Here is a 24,359-nt window from a genome sequence, read left to right as displayed (position 1 = left end):
TTGGCTCAGTAAGATAAATATATATGAAAGGAAAAATATCCAGCCTTTTGTTTAGTTTTTTTTATAATCTGAAACAGATACTTTCAGGTTTTAGCAAACAGTAAATACAATCCCCAGAGTAGCAACCTGGTAAATGAAAGGGAAGCTGTCAACTTGAAAATATAATTTATCTCCACAGTTTATTTATTTATTTATTTATTTAATAGTACAGTTATAAATACTGGACAAATACCAGAAACATGAGACTTTATGCATTTTCAGCTTGTATTGATCCTCAGTCGTACCACTTTAATCTGTTACAGGTTATACAGAAAGCTGCCCCTGGTTTAGAGATGAGACAATATACTGCATGTTTGCCATATGATATTTAGCTGGATTGTGAATTAAGCATTTGTCTAGACCTTTGTGTACTCACTTGAGGGGTAAATTTCACCCTTTGTCACTCTCCTCCTCAAAAAGAGGCTTTAGGAATACATTTCTTTTTTCCTACATAATAGGTTTCTTTTCCTGTGTAATCTTGATCCATTTACCCATCCAAATGGACAGTCTTTTCATAGAGATCACTTTCTGAGCTAATTTCTAATCATATTTGCCTTGCTGTTGGAAGCCTCTATTAGCTACCACCCTTCCACCATCAATTACCACTTTGTGTTATTCCTAAGCTCTGTCATCTTTCTGCGTGTACTGTGTGGTGCCCCACCCCAGAAAACTAGTTTTATGGGTGAGTTCTGAAATGTAATTTTTAATACAATTCAAATATCTCATGTCTAAAAAGTGTCAGGTTAGCTGGATATCACACTTCCATCAGCCTGCACAAGCCTGCACAATACCAGTGGGGAAAAATGATTGAAGCTGCAAATGGATCTCTGTGCCTTTGAGTGGATTCAGCATTCTGGCTGCACCTCAGCTGATATGAGTGGTTGCTTGTGCTTTTCTGACACAAGGCCAGCCTTGTTGCTCAACAATTATAGCCCAATAGTGGTGTTCAGTTCATTGCTGAGTTGTATAACATTTCTTCTCTGAAAGGACAAAGCAAAATTATGGCATTTTCCCAGGTCCTCCAGTTCTTTCCAGAAGTGCTGGGGAGCCTACCTGGTTTTCAGAAATGCTGTGCCCTGTCACTGGGTATATACATGTATATATATTATAGCTCAGCACTTTCAATTAGTCATGGTGTCTCTTTCTGAGAAGAGACAACCCAAACAGCTGTTCTGCAAGCTGGAAAAAAACCGGAATTAGCAGTAAGAGACATAATGGATTTGAAGTCCATTTTCTCAGAAGGCGGTTTTTGAAACTGGCGTAAACAAAGCAATGGTAACTTTTAAATTATTGTTGTTTTAATGAACCACTAAAAAAAGTTTGATCTGTGTGAATTTGTTAATTACCACAAGAAGGACTGAAAGGATCCCTTGAGAGATTTCAGGTCAGTCATAACACCAAGCTGGTGTCATCTCTCACACATTTTTTGGTGTTGTGGTAGTTTGTAGAAAAGCAGAGGTAACAAAACTGACAACTTTGTGTCTTCCTAAGCAGTAGAAAGATTTATGACAGACATATGCCTTCACTTATGTAACCAGTACTCTTTTTTTGATATATCTTGTACTTTTTTGGACAGAAAATGCTCCTGGCACACCCAACAGTATCTTTGCTAGGTCAGCAGCAAGCCTGTAATTAGATCTTCCAGTATTCAGGATGCTGAATACATTGTTGCCTGAAACAGCTCATCTTCTGCAGTCATAGGTATATTTATTAATGCTCCTTCTTAATTCAATATCAATTTATTTATTGGATTCCTTGTTTTTTCCCCATCTAGGCAATCTGCCTAATATACACAAATATCTTTGTACTCACAGTGGAGAGTTACTCTTTCTGTTATTTTGAGGTTTAGAATCATCACATATTACTCTTTGCTTGCCATTTGTGATCACCTTACCCTTGGACAAGGACCAAACCCCTCTTTATACGGGTGCTTTGTTCTGTGGGTAGTCATCATACAGAGGGGAGGACTGATCTGACATCCTTGCTCAATGCTGAACAGAGAAGTGCTCAAGTTGTAATGATGTTGGAAAACCAAGATCAGTCTTTGTGCCTGATTTCACAGAGCTTTGTTGCAGCTCAGCCAAAGGAAAATGAAGGCTTGGATTGCCTTTGTGAAGTGTCATCAGGATGCTGGTCACAGATATTTAAAATAATATTATTAGTTAACTGTAGCTAAGAAAACAGACGTGGGGATGTTTCCAAACCATGAAATTACATTGCTGACTACAGGTATTTTTCTTAATAGTAGAAACTACGTTTTTGCCCACAGCCTTTAAAAGTGCAATATTAGAATCTACCATTTCTTTTAGGGGCACCTCTAGTGACCACTGTTTGACTAAGTACTGCACAAAAATATGTCGAGGAGATGATCTTGCCGAAATTCAGCTTTGTTTATAAACTAGCGAAATGTGGCATTAACCTGGTGGTGGTAATAATGCAATAGGTTGTCAAGATGGGGGTTGCTGTCATGGTTTGACCTGTCAGGTAGCTAAACATCACACTCCTTCCTCACTCAACCCTTCTCAGAGGGATGGCGGAAAGAATTGGGGGAAATAAAGGAAAATTTGTGATTTTAGACAAGGCTGTTTGACAGAGCAGAAATGGAAGGGAAAATAGTAACAACAACAATAATAAAGATTTTGAATATACAAAACAAGTTACACTTTCCATGTAGTGACCAGTGACCAGTCAGTTCCTGAGCAGTGACCCCCGCCCAGCTTTTCCCCCAGCTTACATACTCAGCATGATGCCATATGGTGTGGAATATCCTTTGGATCACTTGGGGTCTGCTGTCCCGGCTGTCTCCTCCCAGGTTCTTGTGCTCCTTCAGCCTTCTCACTGGTGGGCTGTGTGAGAAACAGAAAAGTCCTTTGCTTAGTGTAAACACTGCTTAGCAACAACTAAAACATCAGTGTCTTACCAACTTTATTCTCATCCTAAATCCACAACATAGCCCTGTACCAGCTTCTAGGAAGAAAATTAACTCTATGCCAGCTGAAACCAGGACAGCTAAATATTTAGAATAGCACACAGAGCTGTGTTCTGTTGGCATTAGCAAACATCCAAGTTGTTATGAGGCTTCTGAATACAACCAGAATTGGAATTTGAGCCCCAGCTAATAAGAGGTGAAGTTGTACACTAAAGGTGGCGAAGAACATAAAGGTGCTTTGGGATGTTTCAAGAAAATATTCATCAACAGTGAAAGTATTTTCAAGTTCTTCATCTGACATTCTTCCAAGTTTGTATGTACATCTCTACCCAAACCAGGCTCCTTGATGGCAGATACATCCCAGCAAAAGGAGGAAGCTGCATGGACACATTGCAAATGCATAGAGTTGCAGATAGCAGTTAGCGTGAGCTGTTGCAGTCAGACAGTTTTCAGGTTGGATTTACTGCCTCATTCAGGGTTTCCCTTCTGATAGTGTCATCTGGACCTTGGTATCAGTGAGCTGTGACAAGGGCACCGTTTCTCAGGTCAGCTCAAGCTGGTACCTCTGAAGGATTCCTGGTCCAGGATCCATATGGCCTGTGCAAGGTAGTATACATGGAAGGGGCATTACACAGACGAGGAGACTTCCTGCCTGCATATCTTGGCATTGCCTGGTAAATAAGCATCTGCTCCTTTTCTCAGTCTCAACTGCAGCTGACAGTGAAATTTATTTAATGGAGTTTTAGTAGCCCTTACACTTGTGTGCTTCATAAGCTCACAGAAACCTAAACCCCCGTACAATCCATAATTTTTAATAACCTTGGTCAATGGCTCATGTTAATAGTTTTTGGAGTCCTCATACAAAACACAGGTTTCTGCCATCTCCCCATTAGGCAATGAAAGATTCTTATCCAGCACTGAGGTCATGACAATTGTCACAAAGGAAATTGTCAAGCATTGGCAGATCCATGGAGCCCAACCTTCTGCAATTTAGGGAATATTGTTTTCTCTTTCACTTCACTTTGTTGTCTGGTTATCAACAATTAGGGAGTGTGATGGTGTATTTTGCAATTTAATGACCTGATTCATTCTACATACATTTTGGGTCCTTTCCCTTTGATATATATTGGTGTGAAGCATTTTGTAATGCTTTATAGGAGTGAAGCTGGATGAAGAGATAGGGCACTATGTTTTGCCAAAGGTTTTGTTTAGCTGCAGTCCTTTTGCATGTCAGCATGAGTATATATAAATGTGGAGCTCTGCAGCCATGACTTAGCAAGGCAGCTTGCCACTGTAATGACAGCCGCTGCTTATTTCCCCTCCCTATGGCTCTGGCTGTAACAAATATTCTTCTGTACCAAGGTTTAGGATGCTTCAAGCAAAACTATCTTAAGACATAAAAGTCATTACAATATTCTTCAAGGCTTTGATTTTGTGTTTTTGTTGATGGTTTCAGGTTCTTCTTTCTTTTATTTAATGCAGGCATTTAATGTTGTTGTATTAGTGTAAAACACCTTTGGTTATCCTAAATATCACTTTATGATGCATCAGTTCTGCTCTTAAAATGGAGTTGGTTTTATTACTGCTATTGAGTAGACTGGCTTAATTTCACCATTTCTGGCAAGAAAAGGCACAAAATTTAATCTCAAGTGAAATGTGGATATGTCCTCCTCTGTAATTTCTCTGGAGGTGTGTGTAAATAGGAAGAATCTGTGTGGGCCAGTGGGGGAGACAGGAGATTGGTTTCTATTCATGGATTTGCTATGGACCTGCGGCACATCATGAGGTAAATCAGAATTCACTTTATTTGAGTGAATTCTTATTTAGGCATATTTCCTGCAAGGTTATACTGCAAGGTTATCTTGGGTGTTTCTCCAGTTTGAGTTAGAGTCACAGAAGGGTTTGGGTCGGAAGGATCCTTAAAGATCCTATAGTTCATGGACAGGGACACCTTCCAGTACACCAGACTACACAAAGCTCCATCCAGCTTGGCCTTCAGCACTTCTATGGATGGAGTATCTGCAGCTTCTCTGGGTGACTTGTTCCAGTGCATCACCAGCCTCTTGGTAAAGAATTTGTAGTACCCAGCTTAGATGTCTCCTCTTTCAGTTTAAAGCCATTCTCCCTTGTCCCATCACTACATGCCCTTGTCAGAAGTCCCTCTCCACCTGTCTTGTGGCCTCTCAGTGTACTGGAAGGCTGCAATAGGGGCTAGATCTTGTCCTAAACTCTGTGTGGTAACACACATACAGACTCCATTTCTCCTGACGGCTGACAGGGATGCAATCCTTTGAAAGCCACCATTCTAACTTGTCTACCAAAGTAGAGGTTTTACGGTTAGGAATAAATGAAGAGCTGCCCCCAGAGGCCAAGGCAGCCCACAGGAGCCATTTCACTAAGTCCTTCTCCATCAAAAACTGTAACCTTACATTCATAAATACCTTATTATCTCTAATCTGAGGTCACTGCATGCCAGCAATGGTTACCAAGCAGTTCCTCACCTTGCACCTTAATATAATTGATGGTAATTAGTACAGTATCTCTCATTATGACTGTTACAGGGGACCAGATAGAAATGCAACATCAGCAGTTAGGTAATTGCAATTTAATTGAGAAGGGCCCATCTGCAGGGTGCAGAGTTGGGAAAGGTCAATGGGCAACAGCAGGCTCTGCTGCACTGCAGAGGGAAGGACAAAGGCTGTCCTCATCCTCTCTGTTCCATTATAGTGCCATTTGACTGTATCCTTAAAGATCTGATCCAATTCCTTGTAGGCCCTGAGAGTTTAGGAGACAGTTCTGCTCCTGGATAAAAGTGTAGTTAAGTTCATCATGTGCTACACCAGTGTGTATGAAATATGGAAACTGCTCTGTAAGATCCTCCTGGCCTGGAGCACACTGCAGTGATTTACTCAATTGTTTTGCATCTCTGCACTTACGTTTGCTGCCTCAAATCTATTGTGCACCAATCTGAAGAGTTAATTTAATTTATTTCAGGTTTTCAGGGGAAAATGCACTAACTGGAGACGTAGACTTATGGTGTAAGTCTTCTGTTAAGAACTTGACCTCAAGCTATATTATCCTAAGGGAGACTGCTGGAGTAACAGTTGAGCTAAAGGGCTGTACATATCGTTGGGATTTTTGACAGACCCAACACTGAGCCCTGAAATTGGTAGTGGATTTTCCACACTGTGCTAGGAACATCTTTGGAGAAAAATTATATTGGTTTCCAGAATAATTAAATGTGAAAAGCACAATTAAAAAATAGTGTGTTATTATAGCAACTGAAGCAGTTGTCTTTTTTTTCTTTCCTGGTTGTTTAAAAAAAAAATCTACACTGATGCAATAAAAAATGACACAAGAGAATAAATGTATCAAGTTGTTATGGCAACTGAAATATGTAGGTTGGAATTTATGTATCCAGAACTTCTATGTAAGTAAAATAAACATTATCCTTGCTAATTAAAATAGCATGCAAAGATTATTTAATTTAAAATCATAAGTCATGTTTTCCCTTACAGTTTATGACTGACTTTTTTTTTTTTCTGTTTCCAAGTATTTGCATTTGCTTCCAGCAGTGGTCTACTTGTACTTCCATGGCAAGATTGTGATTTCATTAATACGGGCTAAAGTGTGGAGCGAGTCCACTGAAGCTAATGAATAAAATGTGTGCAGGTGGGCACAACTGGAATCAAACCATGTGCTTTAGCACGTCGCTCTTGCTGCAGGTGACCTTTCTGCTTGCAGGGCTTCTTGGCAGGTGTCATTAGCTCATGCTTGAAGGGATCTCCCAGCAACCACAGCTTCCTATCTGTCTTCTCAGTTTGGTGCAGTGCACATGGAACTCCTTCCAGAGCTTGTTCCTGCATACAGCCTGCCCTCTTCAGCTGTAGATTTTGCTTCCAAAATATTTTATGATAGCAAATTCTAAATGAGCATTCATTAATTATGTTCAGCCTTTTAATTTTTCTAGTCCTTTTCCTCCAGCCTTCATAAGAGTTCAGTAATAGCTTCTGCTTTATTTGAAAGAAATAGATCTTTAATATCCCAATTACTCTTCATGTTTTATATCCTTTATGCCCAGCAAAGTGCAGGCTGATAGCTAAAAGGTAAAGGAATGAGAATGATCTGACTCAGATCCCAGCGAGCTGAGGAAAATGCATTTATTTGTTTAATGTTTTAATTTCATTAATTCGCATGTTCAGAGGTGTCTACATTTGCCCTCTGGAGTTTAAAAACACTGCTACCAGGAATGTTTTGGAAAATATCCCTTCAGCAATACATAAAATAAATTGCCTCCATTTTTTGGTGGGCAAATATCTGCCTGACGTGGAGCTACAGCTGGGGTGTGTCTTTGCCTGAAAACTGCAACCAATCTGTCCAGTCTCATTCTTTGAGTGTCATTTTCATATGTCTGAATTGTAAATTATGTATCTCTTCATCCTTGCAGCAGAGTTCATCTTTGTGGTTTTTTTTGTTTTGTTTTGTTTTGTTTTTTTTTTTCTAATTTTTTCTCTTTGCCACATCTTGCCAACCACCACTACTTGGTGTGCCAGGTCTCAGCAGGGGAGACTGCTTGAGCAACAGCCCTCTCAAGGCTTGTGTTTGCAGCGGCTCTGGTGGCTGCACAGTGCCCTGCTCCCTTCTCTTCCTGCTGTACAAATTGTCACTCAGGGCAGAGTCCACTGTTGTGTGGCCTTAGTGACTCTCTGCTGCCTGGGAAAGGAGACACATGGGTGCCTTTCTTTGTTTCCCAGCTCAAAAATAAAGCTCTGCATGAGCTCTTCTCTTTTCTGCATCCATAATTCTGTCTCCTGAGACCCCTCCTGGAATACTGCATCCAGATAACAATGCAGGAAAGATGTGGACTGTTGGAGTGAGTCCAGAGGATGGGTAGAAAGATGACGATAGGATTAGAGCATCTCTCCTATCGAGTCCGGCTGAGAGAGCTGGAATTTTCAACCTGGAGAAGGCTCCTGAGAGACCTTAGAGCAACTTACAGTGCTCTAATAGGAACTTATAAGAAAGATGGGCACAAACTTTTTTGTGGAGCATGTTATGATAGGACAAGGGCTAATGGTTTTAAACTTAAGGAGGGTAGATTTAGATTTATATATAAGAAATATTTTTTTTACAATAAGTGTGGTGAAAGACTGGAACAGGTTGTTCAGAGAAGTGGTGGATGACCCACCCCTGGAAAAACTCAAGGTCAGGCTGGATAGGATTCTGAGCAAGCTGATCTAGTGGAAGGTGTCTCTGCCCATGGCAGGGGCATTGGAACAGATGACTTAAAAAAAGTTCCCTTCCAACCAAACCATTCTATGATTCTATGACAAGTGACACTGGAGACAGAGCCTGGATCAGCAAAAAGAATCCTGTGTGTGTCTTCTGGTTGGTCACCAGGCTTGAGTTTGTGGGGCCAATTTACTCCAGCCAGCTTCATCTGAATTCTCTGTCTGGGAGGAGAAAAGCTGATGCATGCGTCAGTGTCTCCTCCCTGCCTAAATTTCCTGCCTGGAAAGTCTGTTGTCTTGCCATAGATCAGAGTCACAGTGCAGCTAGATAATTGTGTGATATGGATAGTGAGGGAAAATCAGGTCTGAGCGTGGGTTTTGTGTTAGTCCAGAAAAAGTGACTACTCCAATAACTGATGGCTTGGATGAGAGCTTTTAGATGAATGGTCAAATCTGTATCAGGAACAAGAAAATGCAAAGTTCACCAGTGACATTATGACATCCAGAAAAACACTGAGAGAAAGATTTGCTCTCAGGAGGGTGGAGCAGCATTAAATCAGATCCTGACCTTTCTGAGACACAAGTCCATAGCCAGATAATTGTTCCTGAGCTGTAACACTCTTTAAGCCTGTCATAAAATTTTCTGAAAGGTTGAATCCATATTAGTTAAAGTGAAATCATAAAAATCCCAGGGCAACCTAAATATTATTGTGTTAATTATGCTCACTTTCAAACACAGTAACTTAAAAAAAAATTTAAAGCACTTATGATGTGATTTGTACAGTAGAATCCATGCTGAAATTTGTATTTTTTTTCATTCACATTTACTGGTCATATTGGGAAGACTGGTGCAGAAGGGACATTCTTACAGGGCTTAGCCATGAGACCTCATAGTGCTCTACAACATCACCCTGACTTAAGACAGCTGCAAAGTCTGAGCTAATGCAATGTGATGTGGAGCAAACCTTGATGTCATCAAAAAATGAACAAGAAACCCTTACATGGAAATGGAAATAAAATCCATTCTGACATCTAAATCATTTGACATGGAACTATGCCTTTCTATAGGGCCTTAGAAATACTGAATTAGAAAAGAAAGCCCTGATATATTATTTCTGGATTGAAATTTAGGCCCAGCTGAGGCAAATTAAACTGCCTGACTTCTGTGGCATTATATTTCTGATTTTAGTTTTTAGCATGGCCTGCTCTGGAATTGTCTGAGTTTTCAGTGTTATGGATGAAAGTCATATCCTGACAATAATTTGTTGAATGACATTTCTCCCTGTAAAAAGGAATATGAGAGGCATAGAAATAGGACTAGAAAAGCACATCTTATGGTCTCTAGGATTATTTCTCTGCATGGCGTTGCAGCAAAAACTTCCCTCAGTGATGCTTTGTCTCCCACAATCTGTTAAGATGTACAACTTTTTTTTTTGGTCCAGTGATTCTGGCAGCACGTTTAGGAGAGCTGTCAACTCTGCACAGGTATGGCAGAAAGGTGCAGAGCTTGGAGGACAGATCACAGGCACAGAAGGTGTTCATGTTGTTGCTGGCATGTTGTAAAGGATGAACTTGACTTGAGTCCAGTTCTGGTTCACACACAGCTTAGGCAGAGCGTGAGCAGGTTGGCTGTACCTGGCACAGAGGTGTGTTCTGTTCTTTGCTAATAGCAGCATCCTGCTGAGCATCTCAGTTCTGCTCAGGTTGCTTCCTACTCCAGCATAGCTGCTGAATGAATTAATTTACATCAGTGTCCTGTAAAATGGATAATCCCAGCATATATTATAGATGTTCTAATGATTTTCAAATATGCTTACTCTAGAAAAGTTAATTAAATAAAAGCAGTATCTATCAGCACTATATGTTTCTGGGTGCATTTTGTTTCCAGGATGATAGATTTCCTGACAGATACCAGCATCCAGAAGTTAAAAAATCATGTTTTTTTTTTATTCCTTTCCTCACCTCATGCAAATCACTTGGGGCAAGCAGGCATTTATTGATAGGCTCTCGTGACAGTGGAGCAGAGCTACCAACTGGTGATCCAAAGTGGCCAAAGACATCTCAGGGAAGCCTCTGTTTTGAATTTCTCTCGCTAAAAGCATAGAGGAGAGTGTTCCCCAAGCTAGTGGCTGTAGGGGAAGGTGCATTAGCTCTCTGAGCCCTAAAGCGGTCGCACATTTGTTTGGGCTCATGGACTCTAGTTCCTCACACTTCTACCCACCCTCCTGGGCCCTTTGTAAAGCTGATCAGCCTTTGCTAGCCATAGAAAATATTCCATGTATGCAAAAAAATTCAAAGTCCTGGAAGCAATATCCTAGACCGTGGAAGAGCAGAATAAAGTTTGCACGTATGTTTCCTGTTTTTTTTAAAAATATTTTTTTATATTCTCAGTGTTGGGCTTCACCCCAAGAAATAAACATGTGGTAACTATTGGGGATGGTTATAAATTCCTCCTATTGATATATCCGGTGTAGATTCTGGGAATTCTATAAAATCTTATGCTAGTCTGGGGAATTCATCTGCCATTACATGGCTTGGCTGCTGTAGGAGGACCTCCCATAGAAACTCATGGAAACCCCATCTGCCATAATTGCCTGTGAGGGAAGATGCTCCTTCTGTCTGGTAGCTGGCTCAGACGTGAACTGGAACCTGCTGCCTGCTGAAAGTGGAACCGGTGACTAGTCTTTCATAACTCATATCTATGTACTTTGCCAAAAAATAATTAGCTAGTTTTGTTGTCAGTTGATTGTGTCATTTGTGCATGCCCTAGAAAGCTACCTGCGAGTAGCTTTGTTACAAGCACAGAAAAACTTCACTGAGCACAATTAAAATTAGACAAAAATGACAAGGTAGGTAATGTGCTTACTCTTTTATTAATAAATATTTAAATAATGCTGTGAGTTTGCACAATGAAAGAGATGTGCCGAGGAGATGATTGTCTAAACAGTGTCTGTTAATTATAGTCTAAATAGATTAATGTTAATCATACATAAAATTAGAAGGTTGCTTTAGGTGTGATCTCCAAAGCTCAAGGTTACTAACCATGTGAGTAAAGTTACTATGTGAAGTTTTGATCTTGCAACGTTTGCTTGTGAAATCACTTCTGTTTCTCGGACCAATTTGGAGAGAGTAAGATCATGCTTTCCTCTGTGAAGAGGAAGATAGAGTTCCAACTGCCAGCTCTCAAGATGCAGGGCTGTGATAAAAAGTATATAGTTTTGGCAGTAATTGTAGTTCAAGCTTGAAGCTATTATTTCCAGAACCTCCTGCAAGGATGTGTGAGCATGGTGCATGTTGTCTGCTGCATTTGTAGTGTGTCATGGTGGGGCTGCCAGTTCTGTGTCTCCTGCTCATGGCTCAGGAATAATGAGGTGTTGCTGAAGCACTTCCTTTGCATGAGCAGGCAGCTTTTGGCTATAAAGTATACAAATAATTTTAAGCAGGATAGACTTTTTGTTGGCCTCCAAAGGGGGGGCTGTACGTAATCAAGAATAAGAAAAGACTCTAATCCAAAATTGTTAGTTTTTAATACATTTGTCACAATGCACAGCAAGTATTCTTTCTGTCTCTTGGATTGTACAGTCCCATTTATTTCATAACACAGAATTAAATATCTCTTGGTGTTCAGATGGATTTCTAATGTATGCTGGCTTTTTAGGTTGGGAAACCATATATTATTTTGTTAATGAATACTGAACCTTAATATACTGGAACAGAGAGATGTTCCAGATTTATTACAATTACTCTTGCTTGAGATGTTTGAACCCCTCTAATGTCCTTGATTTTCTGCTCTTTACAATGAATTTGTGACCCATTTCCCTAAGGAAAACAATGGAAACATTTCAGAGCATCTTATGACATTGTTTTATGTTCTTTCAAAATATTGGAGCCAACTAATGGTGAAAAATTTGAGAAAAAACATGTAAAATGTACACAAAGTAAGTTTCTTATCCCATTTTGCAGCTGCACTCATTTGATAAACGTTACCATAGAAGTTTCTGCTGAAGCTTGTCAAAACCCTTTAGAGGAGCTGCAGGAGCTCAGCTCCTTTATAACCAGGATCTTAGAGCTCTTGATAACTAGAGCAAATAAATAATGAATTGATTTGAAGAGTTTATATTGTTGCCTGTAAATAATAACAATGAAAAACATTTATGTCAGTTATTCAAAGAAAGCAAAGGTGAAACGAAAATTTTATGCATGGTTTTTAGCTCCTTGCAAAACCCATTTTCTCTTCCTGAAAGAAGCATTTAGGGAGTTGCTTGGATTTTCTCTAGGCTCTGAGGCAAGACCTGGGTTCAGTTTCCCGCTGTCCTTGAAAATTTTGGCCTCATTGTCTTTCTATCCCTTACTCCCTTCCAGATTACAAATGGGAGATAGTCAACAGCCTTTGGTGAATAGAAATCAGCCATGGGTCTCCATGTGAGGGAAGCTGTAACCTCAGAGAGGACTTGTGGAGTCCTGTGTACTTAGACCCATGGAATGCTGAGCTGCTGGGCCTGATCCAACCTTCACACACAGACTTTACTGGAGCACAGGACTCATCCATTGGTTCCAGTGAAGCTAAAAGCACGTGTCTAAGTAGTTGGCTGGACTGGGGCCAGCACTCAGTCTTTTGCTGGACAGAGCCCTGAATAAACAACCTAGGATCAGAGGAGAGAACATTTGCACATGCGAGTGTGATTTGGCTGTTTCTGTGGCATTGGCTTGTTGTTTTCCAAGTTGTGCTGGCAAAGGCTGCTCTGCTTAAAATGCTAACAATTTCTTGCCTGTTGTGTTAAAATTGACTGCACTCCTGTTGCAAAGGCTGAAACAGGATGGGTCTAAATCACTCAGGGTGCTTGCAATGCTTGGCACCCACAGACACAAGACACTGAACTCTGTTTGAATCCTCCCTGCTTTCCTGTTTGTGCTTTTGCGGAATGCTCAGAAATTTTTTTTGAGATCTGAGTTACAGGCAGTCATCACATTTCATTCAAAGGCTGACTCTTCAAGCACATTATTGCAGGGCAGAGCATTGTAAACAGAGATGTCATTTGTAATATTTACTGTCTTAATGTAAAAATCTACAGTAATATATTAGATTTCCAGCAGGAAAATTGAAAAAACAAATATAGCAATTTACTATGCCTTCTGCCAAAGATATTATTTGAAGAAATACTGTGTGTTTTATGAGGGCTTTGTGTAAGCAATGTAAGATTGAAATCTGTGTAAGTGAAGGAAAAATAACAAAAAAATACATTTGAATTTAAAAGATTTACACATATGGTTACTGGTCAAGCAAGAAACCTTTTAATATTTTTTCACTTAGGAAAATGTCATGAATTAGAAAACAAACCAGAATTATCTTGTTTGTTGCTGTAAGGAGACATATTATATATTCCTGCAGCTACTCCAGATGAGAGCCCCATCATGGTCAGCAGGTCTTTTTGCCAGGGCACTGATTTCCTTCCTTATCTTTATGTTCTGTTGCTGAGAGCTGCAGAGCACCTTGAATGCCTTCTGAAGTCACACAGAGATTATGATAAGCATCATCTTGCAGATTTAGCCTATTAAGACTTTCACAGGCTTCCATGAGAGTGCCTGTAGGATTAAACCCAGAAAGTTTTGCATGAAAAAACATTGAGGTGAAAATCTTCTCTATAAGCCACCTGATAATTATCTGAATTCAGGCTCCCCTTTCTGTAAGCATGGTAATCTTTATGTTCAAGTGTAATTGAATTAAAGCACACATCTCAACTGCTTTATTTGTGTTTTTTCCATCCTGCTCTTTAGCCTGCAGCTTCCAATGGATCAGAGGGACCTGGCCAAGGTGGTGAACACAAGGAGAACCCAGCGTTTGAAAACTATGTGGTAGACATGAAGACAAAGGTACTGTCCACTCTTTTTTTATGCTGGAGAATGAAATTCTTGTTTAGTGAAGTTTTGCTGGAGGTGAAGTGTGTAGGACATACTGAATTTGAGCTTCTGAGGTTTTATTTTTTTATTTCTGCTTATCGTCTGCATGCCCATTATCACATTTGAATGATGTTTACAGCGGCAGTTTATTGTGGTACATTGCTAGCCCTGGATGTTTTATGCTAACCTAGGCAAGATTTAATTTTTATGTACAAGTCTCATTCATATTGGTGATGGTTCTACAGATTTGCTGACCTCAAGGTAGTTTAATTTCAGTCTGTTTTTGAAGTCCAAGTTGTTGTGCAGTTAGTAGGTTTTATTCCAGGTGTTTTCAGTCTCTTAGTATGTATTGTAGTTTCTTTTTGGTCTGGAGTCAGTATGGACAAATTTGGATGTCAGAAATGCAATTATTTTTGTATGGGCAGCCTAATGATACCTATCATATAGCTTTGCCAAATAGCATTACTTCATGGCTGTGGTAAGGGGCTGGGTTACACTTCCCTGTCTTGCTGTATGCAACAGTGAAGTAGTAAGTGTTTCATTATAGTATCTCCATTATTTTCATAGGCTCACAACTCATCTGGAACAATTCCCTTGGGCTTAGATATTATTATGGAGACTTTCAGCCTTGGTGTCATTGTGTATTTTACCTTTTTGAAGTGAAAGAAACTTACTAAGTTTTCTTTTAAAGTAAACAAGCTGGAAACATGATGTAAAGAGAAGAGACATTAACAGAGCTGTTGTGCTTGTGTAATATCTTGTAGACTTCAGCAAAAGTTGTTTCCAACAGTAGAAACTTGCAGATTATTCCTCTTGTCTAAAGCTTTTCCATGGGCTTTATTTCCATTTCTAGATTGATTTCTCTGTTCATTAAATTTTAAAAATCTAAGGATCTAATTTTCTAACATGATTTTATGAGTTTCTTGTGTTGTTGTGCTCCCAATTTCCCAATCAGAAAATCTTGTACTGTATGGTAGCATGGTGGTACTTGATAGTTGAAATACAAGGACATACATACTCATTGAAATTTGTCATTATATTTATGGAAGATTTTATTTCTCCAAAGCAAGAAATTATCATAAGTTTGATAGACACCCTAAATACCTTGTGTCCATGAGGATATTGTGAAAATCATGGGATGTAGTTATGTCCATTTTACAATGTGATTTCTGTCACGAATGCCCAGCTGAACAATGCACTATTATCCTACTTTGAGTCACTGCAAACCCTGGACTGAATGTTTCTCCATCAGCAATCCTATGTACTACATTTTCTTGCTGTTCATGTACAAAGTGTACCTGAGAGGAAACTCTGAAAACTGGCAACTCCATTGCCAAACTCTAAGACATTCAGAGCTGTGAGTGGTATTTTGTTCAGTTCACAGTACCATGGGATAGTAGAAAGCAGATGTTTTGTTTTCGTTTCCAGGAACTTGTGGTTTAGTGTGTCAGTTCACTTGAAAGCTTAATTTTGTCTGATTTCTTTTTCAAGTGAGTGTGCTTGAGTGTTAGTGGCTGCTGTGAGGGTGACACATAACAATTTAAGGGTGGCTACATATTTGAACATATGTGCCAGAGCTTTTCAGTTTCTGATGATCAATTGGTTGTTAGATTTAGTTCCCCAGGCAGAATGCTTGAGAATGAAAATGAACTCTTCATTCACCATTAATCTTGAGAATTGAGAACCACTTCTGGGTGTACCGCCCTCGAGTACCACGTGATTCTGTTGCAGAGCATCCCAGCCTGCATAAAGCCAGCAGAGCATTTGTAACTGAAGCACTTCTGTTTTGCTCAGAGTAAGGGATTTGTGTGAAGCAGGACAACAATTATGGGTTTGTATAGGAAATAATAGATAGGAAAAACATTAGACATAAGTTTTAAACTAACAAAGGTTGCGGGGCTTTTGAAAGGCTAGCTTGTCCAAGGAACTTCAGAGCTGTAGGATGGGTCAAGAACCTTTGCTCCATACTCTGTGATGATGAAAGTACATGTCCTACAATCCTACAAGTCATATTGTGTTCCCAGCTTGCCATATTGCCTTCTCATTGGACCCCACACTGGTGAGCAAGTGGCAATGAGACTGCTGAAGAGGCTGCACTGTGTAAGAAGTAGCTTTTTTGATTTTTCTTCTGGGGAAGTTGCTTGGCTATAGTGGTGCGAGCTCCCATGTACTACATAAAGGCGTGGTAAGGTGGGAATTTATTTGGGGTAAGAAGAGAATGAATCCCTTCCACAACTGTGAAGCAGAAACGTTTTCTGTGGCTATTGAGCCTGAGGCCACCATGGCCACCTGGGTGCACAGACCTTCTTGTGGTGAAGGAGTGGCGCTGCCTGTCCACCTTTCCCATCTCCCTGTTCCCATTTTACCATCTACCTTCAGGGCTTTGAGAGGCAAGGTCTACTTCCCTACAAAAAAAAAAAAAAGAAAAAAAAGAGAATTGTCTATTTCTTCTCATTGGAAAAGCTACCAGCTGGAAAAATTGGTCAGGACTCCAAAATTGATTGTGCTAAAAAGCAGTGAAATTTGCCATGCACGGGTGAAGGGAATGATTCGTGTTACACCTTCTGTCTGAGACTCTCCTGGGCCTCAGGCCAGTTGCAGAGCTGCTGCTCTTAGGGCTGCTGCAGTTAGGAGGGGAAGAATTGCTAATTTTGTGATCTTTAAATTAACACCAGGACTCCTGGGATTCTGATTCAGCCTGGGAACTACATTAAAATTCTGAGTGACTAAGGTATACAGAACGTGCTTTCTGAAATTTGTATTAACTTCTCTTTCTGGATGAAGAAGGATTTATTCTGACATTTCATCTGTAATACAGCTTTTAACTACATATCCAGGATCTACAGGATTAGTAGTTTCTCTCTCTCTTTTTTTTTTTCTTTTTTTTAGTGTACCACAAAGCAGCCTTCATAAAGAAACTGTTTCATGAGATTTTCCCTTCTAGCATATACTTACTCAGATCACTTGAATCCTGGTGTTAACCTACTAAGTAACCAGTTGGGATCCACAGGAAATGCGTTGAAGTGGTATAAGTGGGCTCTGGCTGTAAAGAAATAATTTGCCAACTATATCAGTTACCCTCTTGGAAGACATAATCAGGAAAATATTTATTTGTAGATTGTTTGGACGCAATAGAGAACCTGAAAGGAAGAAAGAGGCTATAACCTGGGAAAGTAATACCATCAACAAATACTCCGTAGTACACAATTTAAGATACATTAGGAGTAAATAAATCTTACTCTATATTTGTAAGAGCGTGTGTGTTCATGTGTTCTCTGTGTAGGTGCATGGAGCTCTAAATAATCACTGGCTGAATTTTTCAAGATGCTGACATTGCTAATGCAATGTTAACAGTCTGGTTAGATGCCTCCTTTCTTAGTCTCCAAAACTTGGAGACGTAGTGCTCTTGCTTTTCTTAATCTCGACTCCTTGAATAAAAGAAAATAATCCAGTTAGGCTTTTTAATTTTTTTATCAATCTACTTTTCTTTACAGATTTTGCTTTATAATATTTGGGTTTCAAAAGAATTTAAGAAGTGTTTAAGAAGGTGCATAATGAAAGATTTAAAAAAAGAAATCAAAATCTTTTCTAATGATTTTAGCTTTTATGAAAGCTTGCTTTTACAAATATTGAATTCAGCAGGATGTTGCAGGCTCTGGTTCTAAATATAGTGGCCTAATTAAACCCTCTGCTTTGGTTATCCAAGTGGAAGTACCTGGATACAATGAAGACTTTAATGCCAGAAAGAAGCATAAAATTGTCCAGTATAAACTGCATTAAAAGACCATACCATTTCACCCACTCACCTCATATTGTTGGTTTTTGTATGCCTTAAAAACAGATACCTTGGTAAAATTAGAGGAGAAGGGAGCAGTCAGATGGGCAGAAGGGTGATCCCCAGAGCTGTTGGTGTCACAGTCGGAAATAGTTGTTATTCTTCCTATATTAAGGCTTCCCAAGAGTCAGAGCTCATCACAGAGGTTATTTTTTACCATCCAAGTTGACTATGAGCAACTATAAACCATGTCTTTTCACCCCAGATGGCTGCTCCTCAATTTTTTTTAGGTTTTGGGTCAAGCCTTTCTATAGTCGATTTCAGTCAGGATCATATGTACATTTAATAAGAAGCTGGAAGAACAGAGGAAAAAATAGAACTAAGCAGTGATATGACCTCCAGAAATTAGAGCAGAAGGAGGTGTTGCTAATGAAGGGTAAAGCACTGCTAAGGATTTGAAAATCTTATTCTTGGGGAGAAAAAATTAATGGAAAAAGTATCTAGTTGGAGAAACAAAATTAAACAGCTCAGGCTCTTTTTGGCGTCTGGGATTGGTTGTTAATGGAAATGAAGGACTGTATCTTTGAAGAAATACTGAAGACCCATTGAAAGTCATCTGTTGCCAGTCATTGTGGGTTAGAAGCTATGACTGGGAGCCCTGGCAACCAAAATCAGCCTGTGGAAGTTTGAAGCTGGGGTCTGCATCACCAAAAGCGTGTCATCCTTCTGTCTGGGGTTATGGGAGATTATGGAGCTAAAAAATAGGCGGCAGTATTTTAGGGAGCAAACTGCTCAATTATGTATTAAGCTGGAGGAGCACATGTGCAAACCCTGCCCTCTTAAATGCTCATTGTCATATTTAATGGAAGGAGGTGACATTAAAAAATTGGAGGAGTGCAGGAGGAAGCTTTTTGAGGGAGCTGGGTGAGTCACGTTCATGTAAGCATCCCCAAAGGGTTGAAACCCTCTGTTTTTCAAATCAGCTTTAAATAGGATCATGAATTCACTGGGATTGTCTCACAAGAGTAGAGTTGCAAGTAGGAGCATTTACAGATCATGCACTTAGAGACCAATCTCAAAATACATCTCCGTATGCCAGTTTCAAGTCTGAGATGAAATTTTACAGGCAAATCATTAGGTAATTATATGTACGAAATATTTCACACCTTACTAGATCAGCTTGAGTCTATCAATTTGAAGAGAACAAACTGTTGCGTGCTTTACACCCAAGTGTTAAAATATCTGCTGATTTTAGAGTTGTCTGAATACGCTTTTACCCGTTAATGCTTAGAGCACAAGGGTGGCTTACATTGCACCGCAATAATGAGTTAATTTCCTCTTAAGGAGATATTTAATTGGGTCTTGCTTCAAGGATGTGTGGAAGTTCCTTGTTTCATGTAATCTATAGTTGGATAAACTTGTCTGGCTACTGGACTAAATCTCAGTTGGAGGAAAACCTGCAGGTTCTAGCACTGCCTGTAAATGCAAATCAAGTTTGTTTTGTGCACACGTGTATGCTCAGAGTGAGTTAAAGCCTTAGACACAGTTCTAAGTGCTCTGGAGACTTTCTCTTTAAGATGTTGTATCCACCAGGACTTTAATAGTTGGGGGAGGGTTGACTGCTCTCTGACCACATATCTGATTCACTATGGATTTTGTAACTTTGGTAGCAGTGACCTCATTTTGGCAAAATAATATGTGTCATTTACCGAGCGTCTCACTGCTCCAACAATCACGGGAATATTAAGGTTATAACCTGAGTAATTTATGGAAGAGAGATGACTCTTAAATAATCTTTTATTTTCTTGGAAAGGCTTATTTTATTAAAAACATATTTTAGCTCTGAGTGAAAATGAGAGATCCTCAGCAAAGCACCCAGGGGAGATTGTGCTGTCCAGTGTGTTGAAAAGGTGAATTGTAATGTATGGGTGTCTAGACATTTCCTCTTGTTGCTGTCAACAGTCCAGTTGGCTGTATTTTTTTTTTTTTCCTCCAGTGAATAGGAGCATTGATTTTCCTCTCTCTTTGGCCAGAGCTTTCATTTTACATATCTTTCCCCTTCTGAGTCTCTTTCTCTCTCCCTCTGTCTTTCTTCTCTCTCTCTCTCTTCCTCTATCTGGGAGAGGGAAGCCCGTAAGAGCTGACAGCAAGCTTTCTAACTGAGAATGATTCATGTAAAACACCTGAAAGGCAAGCTCTGCACCAGCATCACTGCAAGAAAGGTAGGGCTGTGGGGGCTTAAACAGTCTGTAAAACTCCAAGAAAAACATAGAGAATGTGCAATAAATAGATTAAGTCTGTGAATCTGTCAATGATGCAAGAAAAGTTTGGGAGAGAATTTAAGGACTGTTTAAGCTCTGTTGTTAAAGGTGCTTTTTTTTAATTAAAAGTTTGATGTATTTTTCATAGATGGGGAAAAAAAAAGGTTCCCTTACAAAGCTTTGAATAATGCATATAATGTAGGGGTTTTTTCCACGGGTGGTGAACTAAAATTATACCACTGTTGTGCTTGACAGCCACGTGCATGTGTAAATGTGCAAATCCTGGTTCTTTCCCCTGACTGATTATTTTCTGCTATAGCTCAAGTTCGCCTTATCCAGCTGTTATTTATATTCACTTCCCAAATCCGAATCTGACCCAGTAATTCTGAGCAATTGTAGCTGTGACGCACGAGTTCTTGCACACACCTTCATGTTTCAATCATGCACTTCCAGCAATGTGTGTTTGTAGGAATCATGCTCTTAATAAAACCCCTTGCAACCCAAAGCAGTTGTTTTGGCAGAGAAGTGACAGCACTGTGATAGATGGGCCCGATAGTTGTGTGTTTTGTGCTTGCTCTGAGTTAGTAGGGAAGAGGAGGGAGAGAGCGAGTGAAAGGGGGGAGGAAAAAAAAGACAGGGAAGGAGAGCGGGAGGGAGAGAGATTGAGAGAGAGCGAGAGAGAGAGAGCGAGAGAGAGGCTGAGAGAGAGAGACTTGGCAAGGGAAATCTTATGGGTATACTGAAACAGCAGATCAGAATTGTGAAACCAGAGCTAGGGCTGAAATGTGATGCTTTTGCTCTTTTGTGCTTGTTGTGGTTCTCATCTTCCCATTTAGAGGGCTGCATACCATTCAACAGCATATTTTGATCTCAGATTGAACAATGCAGCAATCAAGCCTGATAAGCCACCTGGAAGTTTTGCTTGAGACGATTTCTAGTGGGTTTACTGATCCCTGTGAGCATCATGACTGCCTTTAGCATTGTGGAGGAGGACTCGAGTTTCTTATGAGGGCCCCACTTGGAAAAGCCGGCTGTGCAGATTCAAGCCTCCGGTTCTGTTCATGCTATTCAAAAGCCTTTCCTCACCCTTGCTGATTTATTTTTATGATTTACATACACTCCTGTGGAGATTTACAGAATGGATTGTCTGTGCATTGTCACGACCAAGGTAGGACTGGAAACATTGCTGTTCTGTGTACATATTTCTCTGCTATTTTTCTGTTCCTGTAATTAAATAGATTGAGCATGTACTGTGTCAGGTTGCAAGATAAAGTGATGAATAAGCTTTGCTTCCATGAGCATTTTGCTCTCTTTATCTGTAGATTATGCAGTTTGTTTCTATATGACTTCCTAAATGATATGTTTTTTTACTAATTTTTTACTAGCAAAAGAAAAAGGACTTCATATTTTATCTTAGCCTATGCTTGTGTCTATTAATAACTCTAGCAACTAGAGCACTTTCAGAATACATGGTATACTGCACATATTTTCTCAGCTTATCAGTTTATTCTGTAAACTAAAGAATAATAAAGAAAGGGGCATTATATGGGTCCTAGGATTTTAAGGAGGCCAATCAGATGTAGTTTAGATAGTCATGGTGTTTCTGATTGGAGAGATGCAAGTTTCTTGTGGCTTATTCTGGCTTTTTTTGGGAAAAAACATAGATTACTTTGTGTCTCTAGGCCTGAAAAATAAAAATCCCTAGGTCCCAATTCAGGACTCTAATACTGCTTTTAGATCTAGCTGAACTGTTTGGAAATGGTCCTTCTAAAAAATTTCTTCTGAACATGGATATAGACAATTTATTTTCCACAGCAGCAGCGTCAGGCTAAGGACTTCAGGGTTAGGGAGACTTCCTAACCTAAAGATCTGGTATAGGGATAAGCTGAATGATTCCTTGAGACATCCCCAAACTTATCAAACTAACTTAATATTAAATGGCAGGGAGATGATAAGGGAACTCCCTTTTTGTTGCTACGGGGCAGGCAGCTCAGCGCGTGTTTGCAGCCACCTTTGCACGTGGTGGTGGTGGGGTTTATAAGGAGCAGCTTGCAGGGGACATCCGGCTTTGGGGTTCAGCACAGTGCTCTCTGCTCTGCCTTACTTCTGATGAATTTCATCATTTCTACAGGACCTGCCAAATGCCTGGGGTAGGCAGAACCCCTGAAGGCTGCACAAGTGATAAGGCAAAGCAGGGGTTAGCACCGCTGTCATCACTGCTGTCATTTTTTTGCGTCACAGCTATGCAGAATGGGAACACCTGTCTGTAACACGGAGAAGGGCGGGAAGATAAACCCTGGGCACCCATGGGCAGAAGAGAGGGGTGGTGGGTGACCAGTGCACAGAGCGTACTGGAGCCATGGAAACAGATGCCAGCTGTCATTCCCATTTGCTGGTGGAGAAACCCATATGGGAAGAGAACAAGAGGTGAATGAGTCCACAGAAGGAGGATAAATTGGAGGAGGCTGTGGCCTCATTCACTTCCTGTTCATTTCAGGTCCTCCTGGCTCCCACAAGCTGTGCTGTATCTGAGACTATATCCCCAGTCAGCCCTGGAGCAGAGCAGGGGCACCTGTGGGTACCTGTTGATGCACTACCACTGAAAAGTGCTCAGCAGAGGAGATGCAGCACTGCTGAACAAAGCTGGGATGCAGGATCACACCAAACATCCAGTTTTTACACTCCCAAGTGTTGCTTTCCAGTTCAAAAGTTTGAAAAGAAGAGCTGTGATTAACCCTAATTCTGGGTGTCTTGTCATGCAGTGGGGACCTGCAATTACATCCACGCTTGGCCTAGAGAGTTTGGGATGAAGGTGTGTAGAAACTGGATTGGGACAGGGGAATAAGTCAAGTTTTAAGATGGTATAATTGGAAAAGAACATGTCCCAGTACCTTTTTTTTTTCATATGTCAAGAGACATCACATATTTATTTTATGAATTGGTGCTGAAAGTTTTCCACTGAATATTTTACCAGGGCCTTCTGGGAAATAAACATGGATTCACTGCTGGCTCACTACTGCTGCTGCCTTGAGCAGGGCTCCCAACTCCATCTACACACATTTTTCCTTTCAGCTTTTCTGTCTCTTGAATCCAATGCAGAGTGTTTGAAATGATCTGAAAGTCAAGCATGTGAATGAGCCTCAAATATTCAACTCCAGATATTCAGTCTTTGCTGCCAACGTTAGTGTTGAATGAGATACAATGTGAATTGTACATGGCTTTCTATCTGCAGGCATGTGCGAACAACATAATATCATATGTAACTGAGCTGAGTAATGGCAAAAGTCTAGTTTCAGAGCACTTTCTTATCTCAACAGCTTGAAACCAAAGAAGTTACAGTGATTTGCTCATCTTACTTTGTGCCATATTTAAATAGCTGGATTAGTGTTGGTCCATAATCTGATTTTACTGGCTTTATTTTCATTGGAGTAACCCTCCTTACTTTAAAGCAACAATTTTTTTTAATCTGTTTATGCCAATTTTCACCAGTATAACAAGAGCAGACCTTTTTCAGAAAAATTGTTATTTAAAAAAAAATAATTTTGATAAGCATGAATTCTACAGAGCAACAGTGTGACAATTTTTGACCTCAGGTCTGTTAATTGTCCATATTTGAATAGCTATTTGTCTGATTTATGCAGATAATTGCCATCCTTTGTCTTGAAAAAGTGGATCTTGATGTTAGAGGGAGTAAATACATCAGGTTTATTCTTCAGATCTTAAGTAATAAAAAACGAGTAAAAGATAAATAATTTTTAAACTGCAAAAGATGAACACTGTTCAAAGAGGTGACATTTTTAACACTTGCTATTAAATTTAGTCTAGAATTTTTGGTATTTTTGCATTATAGAAAATGACACAAATGTGGTGGAGTGAATGTGCCCTTGTAGATTATGTTCAGTGGATCTACAGATCCTGCTTTGAACTCCACATGGTAAAAGATGGCATCTAATAAAAATAGTTTCTGATATACCTTGCCAAATCTTAAATCCTACTGATGTTTTTTCAGCCAAAGTGTAAAGTATGTTTAAGATAGATTTGAGATATTAATTTGCATAAATTTTTCCTCTTCTTTTTATTTCCTTCATTTTTCCATGCACTTCTGAACACAGGACTACAGAAATGCTGAATCAGTCAAGGACAGCTTCTTATGGTTGTCCTGCTTTATTTTAATTGATCACACTGCCAGCATAGCATCTTTCCTTTACTGTCACATAAAACATTTT

The 24,359-nt window shown here is 39.8% G+C and overlaps 1 protein-coding gene across 9 annotated transcripts in view; it reads left to right on the top strand.

Moving 5' to 3' along the window:
• The window catches only part of DLG2 (discs large MAGUK scaffold protein 2), a 986,158-nt gene that overhangs the window by 132,937 nt on the left and 828,862 nt on the right, over positions 1–24,359 (top strand). For 6 of the 9 annotated variants that reach the window (XM_033516385.1, XM_033516379.1, XM_033516378.1 and 3 more), the window contains exon 5: positions 13,975–14,070. In XM_033516385.1, the coding sequence (XP_033372276.1) occupies positions 13,975–14,070 (96 nt within the window). Of the gene's footprint in view, positions 1–13,974; positions 14,071–20,830; positions 21,302–24,359 lie in introns of those variants that run through there. The other 3 variants (XM_019005947.2, XM_015619951.3, XM_019005942.2) reach the window with 2 other exon arrangements.

Source organism: Parus major, chromosome 1 (genome assembly GCF_001522545.3).
Source record: "Parus major isolate Abel chromosome 1, Parus_major1.1, whole genome shotgun sequence".
Taxonomy (NCBI): domain Eukaryota; kingdom Metazoa; phylum Chordata; class Aves; order Passeriformes; family Paridae; genus Parus; species Parus major.
The sequence above is the reverse complement of the archived record's forward strand: the minus strand, read 5'-3'. Positions and strand labels throughout refer to the sequence as shown.